This window comes from Myripristis murdjan, chromosome 5 (genome assembly GCF_902150065.1).
Source record: "Myripristis murdjan chromosome 5, fMyrMur1.1, whole genome shotgun sequence".
Taxonomy (NCBI): domain Eukaryota; kingdom Metazoa; phylum Chordata; class Actinopteri; order Holocentriformes; family Holocentridae; genus Myripristis; species Myripristis murdjan.
Window position 1 is genome coordinate 24,395,796 of NC_043984.1, and position 20,490 is coordinate 24,416,285.

Here is a 20,490-nt window from a genome sequence, read left to right on the forward strand (position 1 = left end):
ATATTCTGTTTGATGGCAAAAAAAAAAAAAAGAAAAGAAAAGAAAAAACCCACCACTCCACCCCAAAAAACAAGAAAACATACTTATACTATGGAACTACACCGCCATGCAGTGAAAAGAGTCATTCAGGAAAAAAAAAACATGAAAAAAAAACGGGTAAACGATATTTTCACATACTAACGTGTTTAATGTGTAGTCAACGTTTACGTTACTCACTTAGGATTTATTTTGAAAGTTTTTTCCGGAAGCTAATTTTCCTCTTTCTAACTTGACACTCATGGAGGAGGAGTGTTCGAAGTGTTCCTCTGAATTTGGAAATGTCCTCTCAACTTTTCCTTTACCAGTGATTTTGGACTTTGCTGCTGCTAATTATCAACTTTTCCACACACACACACACAAAAAAAAAACCCTGCTGTTTTTCTTCTTCTAGACATTACATATCAAAGATGTTCTTGTGTGTCAGACGTTTTGCGAGAGCTGTAGTTTCTCAGGGACAAACGGTTGAAGTGTTTTCGTCGTGGACCACGGCATCATCCACAAACGATGTAGCCAGTAAGCTAACTTAACGGCTCTCCGCGGTGAGAGTAGCCCGTCAAAACGAATGCTTCAGGTACGCACTGTCGCGAAGAGGGCTACGATATGGTATTTTTTGTATAGTCTTCAAGTGGCGAGTTTGTTCCGACTTTCCTCGTGTTTTCATTGCTGTCACGATGTAACCCAGTGTGAATTCACACGCCGTCCCGCTATACCGGAGGACAAGGCTGGGCATCAAACTTGTCGTAACGGTTCTTCTCAGGATGTTTCACGGTACATGCTGCCAACGCCTTTCTTCTTGGAGCCACTTGGGGTGAGTAGGTTAAAAAAAAAATCTCTAAGAAAGGATTTCTGAATGTTTTACATGTCAGAGATCTCCAATACGGCGAATTAAAAGAAATAGGCCACCTTAATTCCGTCTCATTAAGACCTGCTGAGAGATTTTTGATGTGTTGGCACTTCCCAAACATAGGTGCTAACTTGTAAAAAAAAAAAATAAAAAAAAAATCTGGTCATAGTGAAATTATTGTGCCTACACTGAGCCCCTGTGTCCTAGTGTTGGAATCAGTACTTTGGTTTACTCGTACGACAGTGTAATCAGGCCCTATAAGAAGAAGAAGAAGAATTGTTTGGGTTAGGATTATCACCGTGCCCACGTACTAGGCCCACTGACGAGGCTAATTAAAACTTTGTCAAATAACTGTCATCACAATAAATAATGTATGCTCTATGTCTCGTTTCCATTATCAGGGTCTTTTTGGTGTCCGTGTGGTTTACCATGATGACAGTGGGAAAACAGCAGGCCGGAGTTTGCAGAGGATGGATGGTTTGTTTTGCTTTTAAATTACATCAGCAACAAGCAGTACAACCCAAAAGAGTCAGATTTGTCGTTTCTTGGTGTAGAGAAGGCAAATTATTTTAGTACATGTGCTTCATGAGAGGTAAATTATATTTGGTTACAGTCTAATGCTGTACAATGGAAGACCGTCCAAAAAGCAGAGTATAGCTCAATAGATATTTAAAATATCTGAGAGATTGGGCACTCTCCTGGAAATGTGTATATGTTAGATGAACTGCGGTGTTGTGACATTTTTGTTGCTTTTTCCAGCCTATGTTACGACATTTCAATAAGGCTTTTTATGCTTCCTATTTATAACCTCACAGGTACACTGAAATTAAATAGTCCTATGGTGTTTTCGGCTGAAGAGGAGCCCATCTCCTCTACAGCTCCTGCTGGCCCATGGGGACATTCCATTTACACCTCATTTAGCTACGTGTCAAACATCTTAGACCGCAGAGGCCGCAGAAGCACCCTCACCAGGTACAACACTGGTCATGCTCTGCCTCAGGTATGTCCTTGCATTTTTGCTGCTTTCAGAGTGGTAATTCATGAGATTATTGTTTTCATTTTTGCATCATCCTTGGTGGTAAGCAGTTATTGCTACAGTGTTTTCGCACCGCACCTCCTAGTGATCACTAGGCAATCAAAAAGTGTTGCCAGTACTGTGATGTCCTTTCCTTGGATTTTATGTTGGTGGATTTTGTTTTTATGCATGCTGTACTCTTAACTTTGTCTGTTCTGCCATGGATGGCTTTTACTTATTAGTAGTAGTAGTAGTAGTTTTATTTGGTCATTTGAGGGTGAGTTAATACACTACAATTTTCTTTCAGTTTCTTAGAAAGAACAGACCAAAAAGGTGTAGGCTGAAGCCTAAGCTTATTGTGCCTACCCTTTAAACCATTAAATATCTTCTTACTAGAAAATACAACAACACAATCAGGACAAGAACAGAAAACAAACAGTAAACAGAGACTAACACAAAACAAAACAAAACACAACAGAAGAAAAAAACAGAACAAAACAACTAAAAGGAAATGAAACAATATATCACTGGAATTTACAAAACAAGAGAGAAATACAGAAAAGTACTAGAAACTAGCCTTTACGTTATGTATATCACACTATTGCTCTATATCTGGCTATTATATTTGATCTGTACATCTTTTTAAATTTATTTATTGAACTACAATTTTTTAATTCATTATCTAGTCCATTACATATTTTTACCCCTATAACCGATACACATCTATATTTGTTTTTTATTCTTGCATTAGTTTGTTTGAAGATGGCAGTTCCCCTTAAGTTATTCAAAAGAATCAGAAGTTTTAGCTTTCATGAACACAGATGTTTAAGTTTATAACCTAAAAATTTCATGGACGTCCAGCTATTGTGTTGTATTACACACAAAATGACAAATTGTCACAAGTTTTTACATGTTATTTATACAGTTTGGGATAGGTCCTTTCAGATACACACTCATGGGACTACATGACACAAAGATGTGTTTGTTGGTTGGTTTGTTGTTTTTGATTTTTTGTGTTTTTGTTTAATGTTTTTGTAGGTTCAGAGTGTGGCAAATCCATTGGCATTTGGAGTCAAATTTCATAAGTGTGCACAGGTACATCAATATTAGTGTTTGGATTTTGGCCTATTGGAAGTTCTATATTTATATTGTGTGTGACCAATTATTTTGTCAATGTATGGGTCCCAGGTGAAACTTGACACTGATCCCCCTCAGCTGGCATTCTTCCTGCTGATTCACAACATGGGCCCAGTGGGGGGCACCAACCTGTCTCAGGTGGCCGTGCGGGACTCCATCTCTGGGATAGTGCCCCTAAAGACTGAGGGCAAGGTGGTGGAAACAGGCTATCAGACTTTTGCTATTGATTCACTGTCTGGTAAGTCTGGGAAGAAATGTTATCAAAGTTGATTGTAGTCAAAAGGTGTACAGGTATAAATTTGCTGAATTACAACATTTGGATCCTCAGTAATAACATAGTATTGATTTTGTTTTTCAGCTGGATCCCAAGTTGTTGTGAATTATACCGCCCACATCAGGAGTCATAAGAGTGAAGTCCTGGACCTTCCAGCGTTTCTCACCTTCTCTAATGCCTCACAGGTATTGTTTGCTGCCCTTTTCTCCTCGCTTTGAAAAACAGCCTTCATTTCTGCAAGAAGAAATCATTTCCAGTAGTTGTCTATTAATGAATAATTGACAAGACAACTTTTTTGAGCCAGAGTAATTAGCTGTTTTTTTAATTTCACAAAATTAACATCTACAGTCCTTTGTTAAAATAATCTCTACAGCATAATAACGTCTTTTCTGTATCTTCTAATATTGAGTATTCTTTTCTTGTTGTCACAGAATGATGTTAGTATGTTTGGTCCACTAATGGCTAATCTAACCTTGAGAGTGAATTCCACTGACCGGGTAAGTGGTGGACACTTACCATACACTTTTGTATTGCTCCTTTACTGGAAACACACCTGTGGAAAGGAACTTTGAATGCTGTTTCTACCTTCCATTTCTAGATTTATCCAAACCATGGTGTCCATTTTGCGGGATTTATTGGTGGGTTCTTTGTTACTTTGGTGCTGCTGTCCCTGGGGTTTCTGGCCATGAACCTGATAGGTCCAAGAACCAGACTGAACCTTCTTCAGCAAAGGGTATTGACCCTCACATTTCTGCATTACTGTTTAGTTAATCAAAACAAGGCTTTGTTATTAAAAAGTTTAAATTGCACATTTTTACATTTGTTGACTCAAGTATTAGAAGAGTCTTGGTGATAGCTAACTGTAAAAAGAAAAATCTTGATCCTTGTCAGTTATCAATATATGATCATACAGCACATGATAATTTGTTAATCACATTGGTTGCAACACTATTTCTTTTTGATAAACATACTCATTTTTGTAATTGCAGAGAACTTTCTTCTAGAAGGGATATTAAAACTATTTCATTATTTGTTTGAGGTTTTATTTGCTTGCTTGCCTCAGAAAAACAGGGGTGATTTGGATCCAGAGTATGCAGAATGCAACATAAGTGAGACAGCCAAAGATGAGGCAGTTTTTGAAGACAAGATGGTGGACATCATGGTGCTGGAGGATCCTCAGAACATGTACCAGGCTCTGGAGAAGTGAGTAGACCAGCCCAGAGTGAACTAAACAAATATATCCATGCATCTGTTGCATAGAAGCCCGTGGTTAAAGTAACACCCACTGTCCTTGTAGTTTATTTTTCATCCCTCTTCTTAGTAACACATACTATGAGTAGCCACCACACCTTGAAGTACCACTGAAAAAAATGTTCTCACCTATTCTTTATCAGGATCACTGGTGGCTGAAGCCTGTCCTAGCTTAAATTGGTTGAAAGGCAAGGAAACCTCCATTCAGGTCTTGTCACTGAGTACGTTTACATGCACACCATATTCCGGTTCGGCTCAATATTCCGGTTAAGGTAATTGCGCCGCGGCAACTGGAATATTCCGTTTACATGTTACTTGGCATGCCCCCGTGTTTCGGCGTATTCCACTCTCTGACGTAATGCGACACTCAGCCGCGGGGGGCAGCAGTACGTGTATAGGCGTCTGGTCTGCCGAAAAAACAGACAAAGAAGTCTTCTTCCTCGTCTTCTTCTTCTTTTTCTTCTTCTTCTGTCGCTATTTCTATGTTTTCTCCCATCGATATACTCTGTGATATTTAAGTCTTTCATTAGCTGAAGGCAGACTGCAGTCTCTTGGCTCTTGCTACTGTTCGCCCTGCCGTTTTCCCCGCTTGCAGGTAACCATAGCAACGAAGACACCACAGAAGTCCTTGTGAGTCGAGCATGCGCAGTCGTGACTGAATATTCCGGTTCGGGGAGTTTTCCGACTAAGGTGGTTACATGCCCCAATATTCCGGTTGGAACAGGAATATTCCAGGGGGCTTATTCGGAATTCTCTCCAACCAGAATATGACCTTAATCGGGTTCGGTGCGTGTTTACATGACACGTGCGCAACCGGAATATTGCGAATATTCCGGTTAATACAGGAATAAGGTGTGCATGTAAACGTGCTCAGTGTATCACACAGCTAACAAAGGCAGACGATTTAAATTCATACTTGTGATTCAGGAGTCTCCAGTCCACCTTACTTGCATGTCACTGGGCTGTGGGAGCAAAACCAGACAAGGACTTGGTGAAGCATGCAGCCCTACTGTAGGTCTCTCTTGCTGTGAGGTAACATTGAGCACGTTTACATGCACACCTTATTCCTGTATTAACCGGAATATTCGCAATATTCCGGTTGCGCACGTGTCATGTAAACACGCACCGAACCCGATTAAGGTCATATTCCGGTTGGAGAGAATTCCGAATAAGCCCCCTGGAATATTCCTGTTCCAACCGGAATATTGGGGCATGTAACCACCTTAGTCGGAAAACTCCCCGAACCGGAATATTCAGTCACGACTGCGCATGCTCGACTCACAAGGACTTCTGTGGTGTCTTCGTTGCTATGGTTACCTGCAAGCGGGGAAAACGGCATGGCGAACAGCAGCAAGAGCCAGGAGACTGCAGTCCACCTTCAGCTGATCAAAGACTTAAATATCACAGAGTATATCGATGGGAGAAAACATAGAAATAGCGACAGAAGAAGAAGAAAAAGAAGAAGAAGACGAGCAAGAAGACTTCTTCGTCTGTTTTTCCGGCAGACCAGACGCCTATACGTGTGCTGCTGCCCCCCGCGGCTGAGTGTCGCATTACGTCAGAGAGTGGAATACGCCGAAACACGGGGGCATGCCAAGTAACATGTAAACGGAATATTCCAGTTGCCGCGGCGCAGTTACCTTAACCGGAATATTGAGCCGAACCAGAATATGGTGTGCATGTAAACGTACTCATTGCTAATCACTGTGCCACCTGACCACTCAAACGTTTTCATAATTACACCAATTCCTCCACAGAATGTAGTGACATAATTTTCATGGTACCGTAGTCATAAATGTCAACATTATTATAAAAGCCACTAGGGTCAGTACACATCATTCAGTTTTTGTATCTAAAACAAAAGCCACTGCGTGCACATTTCCCCTGCTAACTCTACATTTGATCCCTGTTAGCCTTGAAATGTCCAGCCTTTTGCGTGCAACCACCAACCTGGAGGCCAGCCGGGTTCAGATCTACAAGGACCTGATGGCCTCCCTGCTGGGAAGCCTGCGATCCCGATGCCAGGCCAGCACTCAGGTCCAGCAGAGGCTGCTCAGTGTGCTCCATGGCCAGCTGCTGGGCATGGAGGGTCGACTGAAGGAGGAACTGGGGGCTCGCATGGCAGCTCTGGCTGGTCAGTGTAACCTGGAGACTCGGGAGGAAATGGAGGTGGAGCATCGTAGGGAAGCTGCTGAAAAGGCCAGAGCTGAGCTGCTGTGTCAGCATGCAGACCAACAGGTAAAAATACTCTGTTGTATATATATTCAAATTAGAGGTGGGAATCACTGTATAACTGGCGATATGATACTATGATATTTGATAATATGATATTTTACCCAAAATAATAATAGCATTGCGATATAGGCGATTCTGCGATGTAATTCACGATAATTAGTTATGATATATCATGATATCTCTAACTGAAGAAGAAAAAAATACCCAGGGAAAATAATTTCCAGTGCAGGAATCAGTCCTGTTTTTCAGTGTTTTAATATGCACAGTGACTGCAACATGTACATGACAGAGCAGTTTGAGTTAAAATGCCGAAAAACATGGAACGAATATGCCTCACAGTAGCTCAAACATGCATCTATGCAAATTAAGTTGAAAACTGTATCGATAATGTATCACAAAAGGTTTGTCCCACCACTAATTCAAAAAGGAACACACCTTACCCTCCCTAAAATATCGAATTCTGGTTATAAAATAACTAATATGTAATCTTGGCAGTTTTCCATCACAATTACCAGTGTAATTATCTGATTTCCTAAACATAGTACAGTGCACAGATGGGATACATCTTTTCTTTGGTCAGACAGTACAGAATGTTTTTTTTTTTTCTTAGTAGAAAGTGAGTTTTTTTTCTGAAATGTCTCTTAATTTCTGTTCATAGGAGCTCCTCCAGTGCAGTGTCCTCCTAGAGAAGCTGCACAAGCTGAACCAGAGCCAGCTCCAGCACACTCTCCTGGTCCGACACGAAGAAGCCTCAGCTAAGGTCCAGAGGCAGATCATAGAGTGGCGCAGAGTAGAGCTCCACAAGATCTTCTCTGAGGAACTGGAGGAGGCCACAAGGATGGGCGAGCTAGAGAAGAGTACAGCCAAGAGTCTACAACATGATTACTTCACCTGCCAAGTAAGCTAAGAAAGTAGTTGCAAAGTAGTATGATGTACAAATTGATCACTTTGAGGGTCATGTTAGATGAATGAATGAATGGAGGTGCAAATTATTTTGAGTTGTGTTAATTTAATTTCAGAAATTAGTAACATGCATAGACTTTATCTGCAAAACCAGTGGTATTGCAGATAAAAAAAAAAAAAAAAAGAAAATATATAAAGTAAAATATTCTTCACCTTTCTATTCAGGATCAACTAGAGGAAGTGCTGGACGTGGTCCTGGCCAATCAGCGTTATGTGCTGGCTGAGCGCCATGCACAGAGGAAGTTCCTGGTGCACAGCCTCCACAGCCTCAAGAGCCTCATTTCTGACACTTTCTCCAGCACCTCCAGCAGTCTGGACCAATGGTTCACTCACATCAGGAGGTCTGTTCCTGTTGTGCTGTCAGCACCTAAATTACTGTTCTTGACAAATTTAATTTGATTCAGGATGGTGAAAGTGCAGGTGAAATATGTATAGTATAATGTAACCACAAATCAATAACCAAGAATCTAAATTTGTGGAAATGGAAAGCTGATATCTTCATCCCAGCGAAGTAAATTTCTCTGGTGTATGGACAACAGACCCACATTTTAACCTGGCATTCTCTCTTGTTCTCCACCAGAGGGAGCATTGTGCCTGTAGAGCAGATAGACCAGCTGCAAGACAAGGCCCAGAAGGAGCTGGTGATGGTGAGGCAGAGGCTGGATGAGGCTCTGAGCCAAGAGAGGAGAGCTATGCACTGTGGCCTGATTAAGAAGAGGAGGGAGCTCATCTCTGACATGGTGAAGAGATCATATTTAACTGAGTACATATGAAACAGGGCTGCAACGAATTATCATTTTCATTTCAGTTTAATATCAATTCAGCTTGTCATTATTTTTTCAGTTAATTGATTAATAGACTTTGAAATGTCAACAATATTGATAAATGCCCGTGACAAACTACTTGGGCCCAAAGTGATGTCTTAAAATTGCTTATTTTGTCTGACCAGCAGCCAAGAAATTTCTAAAATTTGTGAATTGTGAATTTCCTGCGGGATGAATAAAGTATCTATCTATCTATCTTATCTATCTAAACAAATAATTTTGTGATTATATGAACTGGGGGAAAAAGCAAGCACATCTTAGCATTTGTGAATCTGTAACCAGCAAATGTTTTTACTTGATAAAGGACAAAAAGTATTAATCAGTTATCAAAATCCTAATCAGTTTTCTGTCGTATCATCTAAGTGATTAATTTGCTTGTTGTTTCAGGACCAATATAAAGAGTGGTCTTATTTTATCACAAAGTGTGTTTCTCTTCTCCCCCTGACTTGTACAGTTGTACTTTAATTGGTGATTTAATGTGTCTCCCAGAATCTCTTCACTAACCTCCAGAGAACAGGTGTGAACTTGCTGCTCTCAACCAGACACGAGCAAATGGCCATAGAAATATCACCCTTTGTTTGAAATTGTTAAACCACACACACGATCTCTTACTCCTTTCATTTCTCAATTAATGGACCGCCATAGTCCAATCTAGCGTCTTGCCCTCTCCAGCTGCAGGGGCACATGCAGAGGCAGAAAGACCTGTCCAGCCTGTCAAGGGGCTTGGAAGAACAGGTGCAGGTGGCCCAGCACCTGCACTGCTGGCAGAACCTGCTGACGGCCCAGAGCCTGGAACTTGCCGAGCTCATCAACAACCTGGATGAGGAGGCTGCTGCTGACATCCGCAAGGTACCGCACTAACAGTTCACCTCATGCACATATACATGGCTAGCTTATTTGGAGCTAATCACCATGAAAGACATACTAACTTACATGCACACTCCTCTAAAACATACTGCCATTTGTTCATACTCAGTCTCCATCTTCCATTGGTTACTTAGGTGACCATGCGTGTGATCCAGAGTGCCATGGCTGAAGTCAATGCCATCCAGCCTTCTGCAGCCCAGGCCCTGCTGAACCTCTGGCCTGCTGGTGCTCCACACTCTCTGCTCCAGGTAGAGCCAGAGTCAGGGCCAGGCCAGAGCCAGGGACAAGGGGCCAGCACTCTCCTCCCGGCCCAGGAGAAGCTGCACCAGGAAGGCAAGGCAGCCTTACGCACCCTCAGGGGCACCAGGGAGGCTCTGCAGGAAGCCATGGAGAAAGAGCTGCAGCAGCAGAGTGAGCTCAGGGCCCAGGGGCGCGCTTTCTTCAGGTCAGTGATGATAATGATGGCGGTCATCTTTGTGATTTATTTCAGTGGATTTAAATCAAGCATGTAAAAGAAGTCAGGATATATGAGGAATTTTTACAAATAGGTTAGTGTATGCAAATATAATGTGTTTTACAGCTTGTTTCAAAAATTGAATAGCATTAGATAGTTGTTTTCTCTACAACAAATCCAACTGCAGTGAAACCAGACTGTTCACCCCTGTGAAACCTTTTCTAAGCCAAAAAAGAACATAAACAAACCAGGGAGGAATAAAATGTACAGGTCATGGAAGTGCTCCAACTTAGCTTTGGAAAGCCATTGAAAAGTCTTGAAATCTTACATTTTGGGCCACAACAAGATCCCTGATATGTTTATCTCCAGGTCCTCTTTTTCTCTTTCCTCCTAGGTGTTTGTGCTCGTCTCAGTTGACCCTGTCAGAAGATGACAGGCTGCGGATGAAACTAGAGTTCCAGAAGTGTCTGTCTGTGATGGATCGCTGCCTGGTGCTGCCTCATGCTGTCTCCAGAGCCAAACTCCTCACTGCCCTGGCTGCCTGGAGGAAGCAACAGATGGAAAACACATCCACAGAAGTGGGAAATGATCCACACATTGTTTAATTTAGTTCCCATGTATTCATTTATAACAGCAGAGGCACCTCTTAAATTAAAGTAGTACAGCACAAGATTAACAGTTGCGAGAAACAAATGTAGCATTAAAATTAGGCCCTCTAGTGGTGTAAGAGAAACTAGAGGTGACATTTGGACTGCCTGCATAATAGTTACACCTCCCTTGTCCCATTGTTTCGTGTATGGAAGCTCTAAATCGTTGTGAACTTGTCAAGCCCCCTCTTTTTACATGAAATCAACAAGGGCTCATACTTTTTGCCTGAATGTACCTGATCAGTCAATTTCATTGAAAAAGCAGATGGAAGCAGCATACTTCACACTTTGTGTGGCATTTTCTGATGAAATATAAGACACAAAACAACCTCTGTAACATTTTTTCATTTTTAACTGTTATTAAATAGCTGTGCATAATATATGCATAAAATCAAAATTTGAATCATGTTGAAGATAGGAACATTAGAAACAGTGATCAATGTATATAACATGTCAGTGCTTCCTTTCCTTAGTGCTGGAAACAAGGAATAACCCCTAAGTAGAAGAGCCACAGCTAATTACAGAGGGTAATTTAGTACTAGAGCTACCATTCAGGACAGTTGACAGTGTTTGATTTTATTTCTCCCCATTTGTTTTCTAGCTGTTGTTAAAATGTTTTTCTTGGGAGAGAAAACGGTGTCCACTTCTCTTTCTTCATAATAGCTTGAGTGAAACCACCACAGGAGATAATAGCATATTTAATGTTTTCTCATACTAATGACAGTAGAGAATGGCGACTACCAGTGTAACCTATATTGCGCTCACCATCATTTATGAGGCAGCAGGATGAGTGCAGATTGTTATTCTGAGATAATAAAGGGTTCCACAGAGTGGTTTTATTTTTGATCACATCAAGACAGCATGCTGTGGAATCATTTCCCTGACCACCTCAAATATGTTATGGTCTTTGCAGAAGAAGCCACAATCCAAGGGGAAATCCAGTGAGGCCAGAAAGAAAGCAGACACATCTAAGCTGCTTGTCTTCCAGAAGAGGCTAGAGGACAGAATCCAGCTGTTTGAGAGGGAGAAGGAGATGGAGAGTAGTGTCATGGACAAGGTGAAGGAGAGATGTTAAGATGGAGGCAAAAGCTCTTTTGTCACTCCATTTATTTACTGTTACTATAAGTCATTTTAAATGCAGTGCATGACAAGTCATAGGAAACTAGTTTATTAGTCATGATTGTACATCAGACTGATGTACTGATGGGTAACAGATTAAGGGAAAAACCAGAGTAAATGACTGGACAGACATAATGGAGTGATCTCCTCCAGGATGACAATGCCATCCCATCCTCAGGGCCTGAGGGGGCACTGACTGGATTGATAAAAATGAGAATGATATAAAGGCTATGGCTTTCAGCATCAATACATCTCAACCATTGGAACACCTATGGGAGATTTTGAAGCTACATATTAAGACAGTGCTCTTGAGCACCATCATCAGAACTCCAAATAAACTAATATCTTTTGGAAGAATGGTGTTCCAGCCCTCCAGTAGAGTTCCAGAAACTTGGAGAATCTATGAAGAGATGCACTGAAAATGCTCTGGTTGCTTGTGGTGGTCCAGCATCTTACTAAGACACTTAGTGTTGATTTTTCCTTTAATTTGTCACCCATCTGTAGGTGTATACTAGTCAGACACCTGGAGCTGTAACAAACAGCACATAGCTGTGTGTGTGTGTGAGAGAGAGAGAGAGAAAGAGAGAGAGAGAGAGAGAAAGAGAGAGAGAGAGAAAGAGAGAGAGAGAGAGAGTGTGTCAAGTCAAGTCAAGTGTTTAAATTGCAAGTCATGTGGTTCAAGGTGATACAAGATGACTAAAACTCATCCATATTTATTTTGCCAGGTCTTGGATGAGATGCTGAGGGGCAGAGAGGGTGAGCTGCGCTCTCAGGCAGACAGCCTGGCGATGCAGATGGCTACTATCCACTACCAGAAGGCAGAGAGGAGGACCAAGGTCTTGGAGACCTCCAGAGCCATGCTTACCCTGCACAGCCTGCTCACCCAGCAGCTCAGAGAGGGAAAGAGTCTGGAGAGACAAGACATGGCCCAGAGTATACAGAGCCACTGCTCGGTAGGAGATAGTTGACTTTAAGTCAACCTCTGTGTCATAACATTGTAAAAGTAGTTTGAGGGTTTCAGAGGGGATTTGAGGCATACAACCAGTACGGTTTGGACTAAAGCATATTTCTCACAAAGATTAAGTTTCCATTCCACTGTCTTTTCTGTAATGACAGTTGCTTCAACTGCCAAGTTTTATTGTACCTCCCTTGCATTGGAAGTTGGAACTGGTTTATTGCTGTATGAAGTTGTTGTATTGCACTTACATGCAGAGGAGTGCTGTCACAGAACAATGACAAATCAAAAAACACTGCAAACAACTGACAACCCTGTAAGACTGAAATAGAGTTAAGGTTATGTTTTGCTCTTAATTTAATTTTAAAAAGATTAAAAACCCTGTCCCAGTGTTAAACACAGTGTAAAAATGGAACAATTTTATAGTCAGTACACTGAAAGTTGAAATATGCCTGATAAATAGCACTGTGCTCAGAATTTCCCATGCGTAGGTGTTAAGAAATGTGTACATCGTCAATGCAGCTTTCAGTGTCCACACTTTACGTTTGTGCCATTTTTTAATTTGACCCCTAACCCAAACCCTTGCCACAGGGACTAGAGGAAGCAGAGCAGCAGCTTCAGAAGGAGAGGACAGAGTTGGACTGCCTGGAAACAGATCAGCCTAAAGAGAAGTCAAATAGAACAGAGCTGCAAGACTCTGAAGAGGGGAAGGAGGACAGACTGTTTCAGGTGCAAAGCGACTGCAGGATGGCTACCATCCTCCAGGAAGCACTCTACAAGTGTGATCAGGCCATCACACTCTTGACTGAGAGGTGGGCTTTCATGTCACTCTGATCTCAGGAGGAATAAGCAATTGCTTTAAGAAATAATAATAAAATAGTTGGTATAATAGTTATATGGATCAGTAATTTTTGCCAGTGACTGCAAAGTTTCACCTCAGTGTGGTGCTTCTAGGTTGCAGGAGTCAACCACCAACAGTCAAGCCATGGAAGATTTGAAAGAACAGTTTGAGCTCAAGAGACTGTATGCAAACTGTGACCAGGTCTGGCTTTGTCCAAATAACTTCCAATGTGACTTGAGCTAATAAATATTACTATCAAGTAATAATAAAGGGACACTTAAGTGCTCCATCTGCAATTTGAGAAAGACAACATCTGTATTATTGATGGTCTCTTGATGTCTGTCTCTCCTGTAGCAGTGTGTGTACTCTTGTAGTCGCCCTGTCATCATATTACTGTCTGTCTACATCCCAGGACCTGGACTTTGCATCTCGGCTGGTGAAGCAGAGTCAGATATCCACTGAGGTTCTCCTGGAGGCCCTGCGCCTCCTCCTCCCCACCCTGCCTGAATCTGAACTCCTCTCCATCACGGATGCCCTCTGTCCCAAACAGCCCCTTGGGTCACCCTCTGCAGAGCAGGATCACCCAGGGTAGGAACCTGGTTCAGGATTTCCATAGGGCGAACCATTCTTTTTCCCCCATTTTTAGATCTTAACTCAGATTTCTGAGTTTCTTACTTTTAATTTATGGTGTAGTCAGCATAGGATCACATAAGGTGAATGTGTTTGACATGAAAGGTGATTATTATTATTATTCCTATTATTGTAAGTAAAAATATATAAACTTTTGCTTGTAGTGTTGCCTGTGTTGTCTACCATTTTGCCATCAAAGTTACACTGGAAGACTTGGCTGCCCTGTCAATGTGCCGATGTTGGCCAAGAGGAAATCTGCACTCAAATAGACTTATCTTGCACAAGTGTATTGTTTTGAAACTGAAAAATCTCCACATCTCTAAAACTGAACCATGTGTTGCTGACATAGTACTTCTTTATATTTTCTGTTGAAATGTTCCCGCATGCTAAGTCCAAACCCCATGTTTAGCACTTACAGAAGTTGGCACCCCACAGCAGATGTTTAGCATTTAGTCTGTCAGCAGCTGAGAACAATACCGAGATGTACCTGTCTCTAAACACTGGCTGCGCCTTGTTTTATATTATAAAAAAACATTGTCACACTCACTTATTCTGTCTCTGCCAATGATAAAGAAGACATGTCATTAAGCCACTCATCGTCATACAAAATCTGTCTGGTTCTTCCAACTTGTAAACCAGTATAATAATGTTATTTGAACTTGATTTTGCTTGACCTTGAATCTGCATTAGGCAAACATGAAATCTGAAGTCATTTCATTGCCTTAGATTTTCCACATAGTATTTTGCAAACTCTTGTGAGACTGTTAACAGTTATTAAGGCCTATGAATAAACTGTGTGTTTTAATTAAAGTCAGCGAACAACTTTGGGGTTAGAAAAACCTTTTTTCCTGCAAGTAAGCAGGAAAATGTATTGGCAATTCAAAGAAGAATAGTTCTGTGATTTAAAATTTAGTTTTGTGTGAAGACACTGGCTAGATTTCCACAGAAGCTGGCTGAATCACTGTTATGTCTAACCTTTCTCTTAAATTCAAATATCAAGTATTATTGGTATGTGCTCCCACAAGGATAATTTTTCCTGCTCCAAGATAAAGAGGAATCATTTTAGTCATCGTCATTTCATTTCATTTCTATCTCCTGATACATTGGCACAGTCTGTGGAACACTTACTGTCAGCCTCTGGCCCATACTGAGTTTGGATGGCAGTGCTGATGAATAATGCTCTGTATGAGGTCCCCTTGAACCTGAGCTGTCTTGCCAAAGAACAAGGGAATGTTCAATTGGAACAGTATGCAAGAATTTTTGTGGCTCTTCGGTTTCATCCAGGTGAAGACAATATTCTGCTACATGTAGACATTCATAATAGAAGCCAGTACAGCATGCCAAACATACATCAACCCTGATGATTGTGCCAAATCAGTGACATTTTTGATGATCATTTATTTACATGTAGACCTGTGAACATCTGTTATTTGTTTTCCATGACTTTAAATCAGTGCCTAAAAATCCTATGATGATGGTTATGAAATACTGTCTTTAAATGTGTGTTACTTTGCCCATGCAAGATGATTTGTAGGTCAGGGATACTGCACTGTCCAAATTACAGTAGTCTTTATTGCTGTTTGTTTGTTTATCAGTTAATTGTGCTGGCCTAATGTACAGTTCCTTCACTACAAGACATACTGTCTGTAATATGTTTTATTTGGCAGAAAAGGGAGGCACAAAAGAGTCCCTCTCTCTAAAATGAAAACTGTCATCTATAGAGAGTGTTTATGGTTACCAGGCTCATAATTTTTTCCTAAATTTTTGACCAGGCGTCCTGAGGGGTTAAACAGAGCTCTTCTGGTCAAATTAAGAGAAGACATGGTGCAGAGGAATGTGTCAAGCCACACTATGGACAGAGGCAGGTGAGTGGAAGGTAGCAAATTACTGTTATGTCACTAGCTGCCAGTGGGTCTACCAGTTGCATTTCGGGGTTGTCGCTGCATTGCCAGCTCTTGTCTGTCTCAAAATAAATACTCATAAGTTTTTAATGTCCTAAATGTAGCTTTTACTTTTTCATGTGGCACCAACACAACTGACAAATACTCTTTTAAAGTGAAATATTCCTTTCATCAAAGCAATTATATGACTGAGCTGCAATGACCACATGTATGAGGTAAGCTTGACATAATCCCACTAACAAGAGCTCCTTTGTCCTCCCAATCTTTCAGGCTGCAGGAGCAGAGGCAAAGTCTGATGGAAAAACTATTCCCCAGTCCTCGCCTCCAGGCTCCAAGAGACACTGCACCAGTGCTGGTTGAAGAGAAAGGAAACTGTCTTACCAACATACAGGAGACCATGTATAAAACAGCCATGACATTCTATGACAAAAAGGTTACACAGCAGCACAACAACACTACAAGAGAAGGGGAAGTGGAGGCAGTGAATGAAACCTTACACAGCTCATCAGAGGCACCCGCTGCCTCCACATCTGCCAACACCGCACTGGGCATCCCTGCCACCGGGGAGAGGGTGTTTGTGTTTCGGGTACCACCAGAATCACACAGCAGCGTGGACGCCCCCAGGAGAAAAAGGAAGAGAAACTTCCTCAATCTGAAGAAGGGCTCAGTGGCTCCAACAAACCTACCTTGAGATTTACAAACTTTTGCCTTTTGCTATGGTTTTTCTATGTCTGCATACTGATGGTACTTCACAGTGATATAATATTACTGACCAAAATGAAGACATTTTTGATTTGTAGCCACAAAGTTAGGACACTTGCTGTACTTTAAGTTTCATGTAGCCATTGGCTTTGTTTTTAAGTAAAGGCAGCTGACTTTAACTGTTTTAGAGTTGTTCCTTTGCTCAATAATTGTTCCTTTGCCCAAGGTTTAAAGATAAAATGATTTGCAAGGCCACATCGCCTGACTTGTCTGCTGTGGTGTCAAACAGGTGCATGCTGGCTGCTGTCTTCCCCCCGTCCCATAATCATTGATCTGTTTAATCAGATGCTGGAGGATTGTGGTTTCAACCAGTCCAAAAAGTGGTTGATACACTCACTTAAGTCATTTTTCCTCCATGCCTCTTTCTTGAATTGACATCTTTTGAATGTGGAAAGGTCCATTAAGCTTCAAATGATCTCAGCAGGCTACACCTCATTAACTTCTGGGGAAAGACAGAGAGACTAACACTCTTCACAAAAACACTGTAGCATTAAATAGGTAATAGCAGGGGTTCTAGAGGCTACATTCATATTCACCCCTGCTGACCAGTGTTTGTAACGAGGTTGTCTAGTGCCTCTCTCTGCACTGAACTATACATCTAAATACAGCCCATAAAACATCAAGACTTTTTTTTTTTTTTTTTTTACCGCACAACCTCTCCAGGACCCCTGTGGCAATTATCTTGTTTTTCAGGCGGCTGACATTGAACCTAAAAGCTGCAGTTCAGGGGGGCATACTTGTGTCGCGTTATCACCACATGGAGCAAATCCCTGGCATTTGTAAGCTGTGAGGAGAGCATCAGTGTGCCGCGGCGCGCAGCGCAGCCAAATGTTTTTCTCTGTTCGCTGCGCTCCACAACGTCATCGCCCATCCGTTTTTTTTTTTTTCTTTTTCCGGGCCATTCCAGCTTTAAAACCTCAGCAAAGCATCCCCCGTTACGATTTGAAATACCTTTGACTGTCCAAGCAGCTGGAGCCCGTCTTGACCAGCAACGAGTGCGTCCAACATGAGGCTGGGACTCGCCATAGTCGTGTGTTTCTTCAGCTTTGTGTGGCTGTGTGAGTGTGCGCCGCCGACCTGTTACTCCAGGGCACTTGGCTTGAGCAAAGAAATAATGACTTTGCTGGACAAAATACACAATTATCATCGCACGGTAAGCAGCTTTTACATGATTTATGCAGCTCATGTGAGGTTATATATGTCAGATATTTCAAAATAGCGCTCACTTTTCTTAATGATTGTTTGTTGGATTGCAGAAAGTGTGTGCCGAGGTCCTGCCCACGCTCTTTCTTGACATACATGTAAGTTCACAGTAACGCATGCTGTGTAGCCTGTCTAAAGCTGTGGCACAGATGGTGGGGTCCGGGGGTTCTGAAAGGGCTTTTAGAGAGTCCCTTACGAACCATGAATTGTTCAGTTTCACTTGAATTCATCAAACATGTTTAGCACAGCAACTATTCATGTAAGGGGTTTCCTGTGACAAACTGCTCTGTAGCTTCATATGTAACTCTCTGGGGACTCATTTGTGACATAAAACATTTGAATACTACAAATAAAAGCCTTGATATAGCCTTGACATGAATGTGGCATCACACTGTTAGTGGATCATTATAATAATGATGAAATAGCCTATCTAATGAACCCTGACTCTAATCCAGAATCATTCTCTGTTGTTGGAGATGTGGGATGTCAGTCGACAACATAAGTGGCTCTTGCTGTGTGTTCATATGCAGAAATGTCACTCTTGTCTTTCTAGAATTCCTGTGTCACAACCAAGCTCCGTGATTTTCTCTATGTGGTGCTGAACCATCCTAGCCAGTACTGCAAAGAGCGTCCCAGAATGGTCCTGCTGAAACGCAAAGTCCAGAACCTGTATACCATCATTAACAAAGTTTGTTATAGGGTAAGTATATTAAAAAAAAAAAAAAAAAAAAAAAAGCCCACAAGGCTCTTGACCTTCAGATTCTGTTTTCAGACTTTTGAAGCCTGCCCGTTGTCTCTTTGTTGTGTTTGCAGGACCTTGTGTTTTTCACAGATGACTGTGAGGCCATTGATACCGGACACAGTTCCCCTCGATATGGAGAAGACAGGCTGCAGCTTCTGCAGGAGGAGAGATGAGCCGTGCACTAAACAGACATACACTTTCCAGTTACATGCACACAGATACACATAGCAGTGGTAAAGCATTTACAACCAGTCAAACATAACAGCCTACATAATGTTAGATGCATACAGGATGTGTTGGTAGCACAACAGGCAGTGCTGTTTCAACTCCCACCTAGTTGAGCTTGTGTTATTGGCTATGAGGAGACTCATGTTGTCAGTGTGTGTGGCTACATTCCATCAAGGAGTGGAGAACTTTCCACAGGAAATTTGCTGAATGCCAGCCATGCCGATGAAAACCTTGAAATAATAAACCAATAAGAGATGCTTGTGAGCCTGGCTTAGCTGCTGCTTACTTACCAGGGCTGATCAAAGCTTCCTGTATCATTAAGAGAAATATGTTGTGTTGCCATAACCCTTGGTCTGATTAAAATGTCTTAAAGGAGCACTATACAGCATTTTGTAAACATCTGAGACTCGAACATGGTGTGTGAGAATGTTATGTAAGGAACAGATGGCTTTGTGTTGCATTACCTTCTCACACTGGGCTGACTTCCATCCAGGACCCTTTGTGTATTATGTGTTGTTTTGGTAAATGTGCTACTGTTCATACCTAAGACCAGTTTTAGACAACAAAATAACACCTTGGCCTCGAGTAATGACGAAAATAGATCATGTTCATGTAGCCCTCAATGCCACAGCAAGCTTGGAAACATCTAGAATTTTATCTCAGTTTATCTTTGAACCCTCGGCATATTAAACATCATGTAACATCTTATGCCTATCATGTCTTATGTATATATATTCTGTTGTATCTGTATGTTACAACTTCCCTTTGTGCAACTCACATTAAGTAATAAACCGAGTTTTCGTATCAGTTTTTCATGTGTTTGTTGATATATTCTTCACAGTTATCTTCTGCCTCAGACTTTACAAAACTCCAATCTGTCATTTAGTATGATGCCCTCTTTTTAATAACTTGTCATTGACCAAATAAAAGAGGGGTTTGTTCGTGCCAGTATAAGTTGAACTTTTTACACTGTGTCAGTATGTGATAACTAAAAATTAATTTTACATGAATATAGGCTCATAAATGCTTGTTCATATTTGTAATGTTTGCCAAAACTGGAATACAGTACATTGGTATTTCAAAACAACCATAGGTTCAGTTAGAAAACGGATTTTCTCTGCAGAGCCTATAAGAAATTGTTGGTTCTATATTTAGCTGGTTTTTGGTGGGCTGTAGGTGGAGAATTTGGCTTCACACAAACCACATTCTCCTCCTCTTTCTTGTTTCCAGCAGAAAAAAATACCTTGAAATGTCAGTGCTCTGTGATCTCCACTTTGGCACCGTCATTTTGTCCACCGTCTAGTCTCATAATGGTGCATTTGTCATTTATTATCATTACAGAACCACATACTTTCGTGGTTGCAATGTTGAGATTAGGGAGCGACAGGCGAACATGAGAGGCAGACTCGCTTCACACATTGAACGTATTTATGGCCTCTGCTGCCCTCTGCTGACAGGAGGCGATAATACACCATCCTGCACAGTGCAGCAGGTGCTGGTGTACAGGAGGCAACAGGCCCCTACTGAAGGGACTTTATGTTAAAATGTAGATAAAATAA

At 41.5% G+C, this 20,490-nt stretch overlaps 2 protein-coding genes across 2 annotated transcripts; both read left to right on the forward strand.

The window, feature by feature from the left end:
- The first annotated feature begins 278 nt into the window (after positions 1 to 278).
- On the forward strand, positions 279 to 16,929 carry LOC115359889 (limbin). The gene is made up of 23 exons (XM_030052574.1): positions 279 to 847; positions 1,285 to 1,360; positions 1,699 to 1,883; positions 2,937 to 2,993; positions 3,087 to 3,273; positions 3,394 to 3,494; positions 3,741 to 3,806; positions 3,908 to 4,042; positions 4,373 to 4,512; positions 6,474 to 6,798; positions 7,454 to 7,693; positions 7,924 to 8,099; positions 8,339 to 8,498; positions 9,255 to 9,431; positions 9,584 to 9,894; positions 10,298 to 10,481; positions 11,464 to 11,607; positions 12,395 to 12,622; positions 13,216 to 13,436; positions 13,579 to 13,666; positions 13,878 to 14,053; positions 15,868 to 15,960; positions 16,267 to 16,929. Exons 1-23 carry the CDS (start codon positions 602 to 604, stop codon positions 16,685 to 16,687), a joined length of 4,137 nt encoding a protein of 1,378 aa, XP_029908434.1. The 5' UTR covers positions 279 to 601; the 3' UTR covers positions 16,688 to 16,929.
- A 653-nt stretch (positions 16,930 to 17,582) lies between these two features.
- LOC115358783 (cytokine-like protein 1) lies at positions 17,583 to 19,733 on the forward strand. The gene is made up of 4 exons (XM_030050794.1): positions 17,583 to 17,911; positions 18,015 to 18,059; positions 18,515 to 18,661; positions 18,775 to 19,733. Exons 1-4 carry the CDS (start codon positions 17,765 to 17,767, stop codon positions 18,874 to 18,876), a joined length of 441 nt encoding a protein of 146 aa, XP_029906654.1. The 5' UTR covers positions 17,583 to 17,764; the 3' UTR covers positions 18,877 to 19,733.
- The last annotated feature ends 757 nt before the right edge of the window (positions 19,734 to 20,490 follow it).